The sequence below is a fragment of the Rhea americana genome, unplaced genomic scaffold (genome assembly GCF_003343005.1).
Source record: "Rhea americana isolate MKP2758 unplaced genomic scaffold, rheAme1 scaffold_346, whole genome shotgun sequence".
NCBI classification, from domain to species: domain Eukaryota; kingdom Metazoa; phylum Chordata; class Aves; order Rheiformes; family Rheidae; genus Rhea; species Rhea americana.
The window spans coordinates 375,769-379,775 of record NW_028186475.1 but is presented as its reverse complement, the minus strand read 5'-3'; the positions used below and the strand labels follow the sequence as shown (position 1 = coordinate 379,775).

General features: G+C 69.0%; 1 protein-coding gene across 1 annotated transcript; it reads left to right on the top strand.

The window, feature by feature from the left end:
• LRRC43 (leucine rich repeat containing 43) lies at nucleotides 1–3,373 on the top strand (the record flags this gene model as incomplete). Its single annotated transcript, XM_085311619.1, has 11 exons — nucleotides 1–30; nucleotides 120–230; nucleotides 316–464; nucleotides 635–959; nucleotides 1,167–1,352; nucleotides 1,466–1,553; nucleotides 1,683–1,870; nucleotides 1,939–2,020; nucleotides 2,201–2,415; nucleotides 2,745–2,832; nucleotides 3,192–3,373. Coding segments are annotated over 11 exons (1,644 nt in total), but the record flags the coding sequence as incomplete, so codon positions are not given.
• Between the last annotated feature and the right edge of the window lie 634 nt (nucleotides 3,374–4,007).

Here is a 4,007-nt window from a genome sequence, read left to right as displayed (position 1 = left end):
GTCCGCGTCCTCCGGCTGGTCGATAAGGGAGTAAGCGCGGCGGCTGGCCGGGCGGGAAAGCACCGTCCCCATCCCCGTCCCGTTGCCCCGTCCCCGACGCCGGACCCGGCTCCTTGCAGGTGGACGAGGTGGACGAGGGTCTGCTGCGCTTCCAGCGCCTGGAGGAGCTCGTGCTCAGCGCCAACCGCATCGGCGCCGTGCCCTCGGCCAACCTGCCCCGGACGCTGAAGGTGAGGCGGCGGCGGCGGCGGCGCGAGGGCCGATCGCGATGGGTGCTGGAGGCTCCCGCCGCCCTCACCCCCCCGCCCCGGGCAGGTCCTGGAGCTGTACGGCAACGCCGTGGGCGACCTGCGGGACCTGTGCTGCCCGCTGCCGCCGCCGCCGCGGCTCCAGCACCTGGGGCTGGGCGGCAACCGCCTGGGCGGCTCCTCGCAGCCCTTGGCCTATCTCGCCGCGGACTTCTGGTAACCCCCAGCGGCCGGACGCGCCGGCTCCCCGGGCCGCGCCGGCTCCCCGGGCCGCAGCCGCTCTCCCTCTCCCTGCCCCGACGGCCGTCCCGGGAGAGGCCCCGCGGATGGGGCTGCGGGGCGCGAGGGAGCCGGCTCCGGGCGGCTCCGTCCTCCCTCTCCTCCAGGCCGAACCTCGTGTCCCTCGATCTGAGCTTCAACGCCTTGGCGGATCTGCCGGGGCTGCTCTCCGCGCTGTCGGCTCTGCGGGAGCTCCGCGTGCTGGTGCTCCAGGGGAACCCGCTGGCCCTCCTCCCCGCGTACAGGGCCTTCGTCGTGGACAGCCTGCCCAGGCTCTTCGTCCTGGACGACGTGCACATAGGGCCCGACGAGAGGCACCGGTACCGGGGGCTGGCGGGGCGGCCCGGTGAGCCCGGGCCCCCCGCAAACGGCCAGCGCCGGCCCCGCCGGGGGCGCGAGTCGGCCGCGGTGACGGTGACGGTGCTGGTGGTGGTGGGGAGGTCAGCGGGGTTCCCCCTCGCCTCTCCCCAAACGCAAGCCCTGCGCCCCGTCAGCATGGCGACGCCGCGGCTTGAACCATTTTAGGCGATGCCGAGCACCTAAAAACCTCAGCTTTCCTGCCAAACTGCGCGGCGGAAGGATGTAGGGGGATGGGGGGGGGTCCCCTCGATCATCTGATTACGATTTCCCCACCCCCAGGGCCAGAAGCAGCACACCGGGGCCGCGGCCGGGACCCGCTGCGGGGTGCCCGGGTTGCACGCGGGGGAGCAGGGGGGGCTCCCCGAGCCTGGCGCCCCCGGGCAGCCCGGCGCCGGCCCTGCCGTCGCCTACCGCTACCGCGTGACCTACGAGTTCGYGCCGGGCGAGGACGCGGGCGACCCCCAGGTTGGCGCTTAACCCCGTTCCCGCGATCCGGAGGCGCCGGCAGCCCCAGCTAACGCGGGGCGGCCGAACGGGACTGCAGAGGAGACACAACCTCCCCCCCATCCCCACCGCAGGTGGCAGAAGCCCCTCGGCAGCTGGTGGAGGCCATGCGGGACCCCCACGGCGGGGACATGGCGGAGGACGAGGCCCCGGACCCCGCCGGTAAGTAAGGGGGAATTGGGAACGGCCCCCTCTGGCACGGGTTACGGCACCGACAGTGGTGAACTGGCACCGTTCGGTCCCCCATGATTCTGTAAAAAAATAAAAATAAAAAAGAATAAAACAAGGAAGGCGGCGGAGGAGGGTGCATCCGCCGAGCCCCTCCGGTGCGCCGCGCAGCGAAGGTGTTCGCCACCGCCGAGAAGCCCTGGGCAGACCCCATGGACTGCGGCTACCGGAGGGAGCACGCCGCCCCGGACCTGGTGGGGCTGAAGGCCTTCCTGGAGGCCGGGACCGTCCTCTCCGTGGTGGAGGAGAAGGTGAGCGCKCGGCGGCGGGGCGGCCGGGGGCCCGGTGTCCCCCCCTGGCAGCGCCCCTCTCCCCGCAGGTGCTCTCCTGGCCGCTCGGCCCGGATGCGGAGGGAACCGTCAAGGAGGAGAAGGCAGGGCGAGGGCTGCAGCGCGGCGCTGAGGTACCGGGGACCCCCGCTCCAGGGATTGCCCGTCCTCCCAAGAGCTCCCTGCTCGTTTTGGGGAGGGGGGCAGGTGGCAGCCGCTGGAGACGTCTTGGCCGCGATGCAGCGGTGGGACGGGGCTGCCTGGTGCCAGGCAGAGGGACCGTAACGCTCTGCTGAGGCTCATCCCCACCCCGGCGGGACACTGTGCCCGGGGACAAGCAGAAAAAGAAGAAGAAGAAGGAGAAGCCCCGTGAGCTCCGCAGCGACCCCCCCGTTCAGAGGACCCTGGGTGCCAGGAGGGTTAGCCTGAAGGGCCTGCTGGCCMCCGAGGGCCTGGTGGCCACCGTGTGTGACCTCGGGATCCCGACCGCMGAGGAGCCGCCGGGGCCACCAACCCCCGAAGAGAAGGTACCGTGCAGAGAGGCAGCTCTGCCGGGGCCAGGAACCACAGTGGGCTCTTCTACTTCTACTCCTCCTCCTCCTCCTTCTCCTTCCTCCTCCTCCTTCTTCTCCTTCCTCCTCCTCCTTGTTCTCCTTCTCTTTCTCCTTCTCCTTTTCTCTCCCCTCTGCTGTGCTCCTGCTCCCAGTTGCCCCTCTCCATTGCCCTATAAATGCTGGTGACAGACCCCAGACAGTGACGGGTGTAATCACAGGCCTCACTTGCCCCAGGACCATTAAATCCCAAATCACCTAGCTGTGGAAACGTCTCTTAGCTGTGGAAATGTCTCTCTCCACAGAACAGGAGAAAAGGGAAAGACAAGAGCAGAAAGCCAAAAGAGGGGAGAGAAAGCGAGACCAGCCAGAAGACCACCGCCTCTGCCAGAGGTGACGGCGGGCTGCGGGGCCGGGGGCGCCGGCCCGGTCCCGGGCTGCGCGGCTGGGCAGAGGCATCCCCAGGGAGCCCRTCCGTCCGCGCGTCTTCCTCCCTTCCCCCCGCAGCGCCTTTAGCTCGAGCAGGGGCGAAGCCTTTCTGCAGATGGCCAAGGCGGCGCTGGGTGCGCGGAAATTGCACCCGCAGGGAAAACAGGCAGAAACTCGTGCTTAATTTGGCTTAATTTGGTGTGCCCCCCTAACCCTGCCGGGCAGCTGTGGCCGGCGGGGGGGGGGCACATTCCTCCCGCACGCTGCTGGCTTTAGCATGAGTTATTCCGCAAGCGCAGCGGCCAGTTTACTTCTTTCCACAGGGAAAGGGAAAACCAAAGAGGCTGTGGAGCCGGAGGAGGGCCGAGGGGTGCCGCCGGCGCCGCTGACCGTTCAGTTCCAGATGCAGCTGCTGCGCTGGCCCGCGGTGGCCGAAGCCCAGCAGCCAGCGAGYGATGCCGTAGTGGCAGGGAAGGCTCATCAGCACGGGTGTAGTGAGCCATAGAGATCAGTGAAATAAAAYCCACAGAGCGCTGTGGCTGCCAGTCCAGCACGTACGCGGCCACAGGCTGAATCACCAACGCGGGGAGATGACACAAGGCTCGTCATCTGCCCGGGGCCAGCTGCGCGGGGCTGCTGGGCGGCCGCAGGGCCTGCTGCGCAGCGCTGCTCTGCAGGGCGCAGGGCCCAGCGCCTTTGGCCCTGCGTGCAGTGCGCAGGGTGCAGGGAATGGTGCGCGGCATGTAAGGCTCAGTGTGCAGCGCGCAGCGTGTGAGGTGCCGAGCTGGGTGTGCAGTGCGCAGTGCACAGTGTGCGAGGTGCTGAGCTGGGTGTGCAATGTGCGGTGCACAGCACGCGAGGTGCTGAGCTGGGTGTGCAGGGCACAGTATGCAGCGTGCAGTGCGTGGTGCACAGCGTGTGAGGTGCCAAGCTGGGTGTGCAGGGCGCGGTGCACAGTGTGCAGGTGCTGAGCTGGGTGTGCAATGTGCGGGGCGCAGCGTGCGAGGTGCCGAGCTGGGTGTGCAATGTGCGGTGCACAGCGCACGGTGCACAGTGTGCAGGTGCCGAGCTGGGTGTGCAATGTGCAGTGCGCAGCGCACGGTGCACAGTGTGCGAGGTGCCGAGCTGGGTGTGCAATG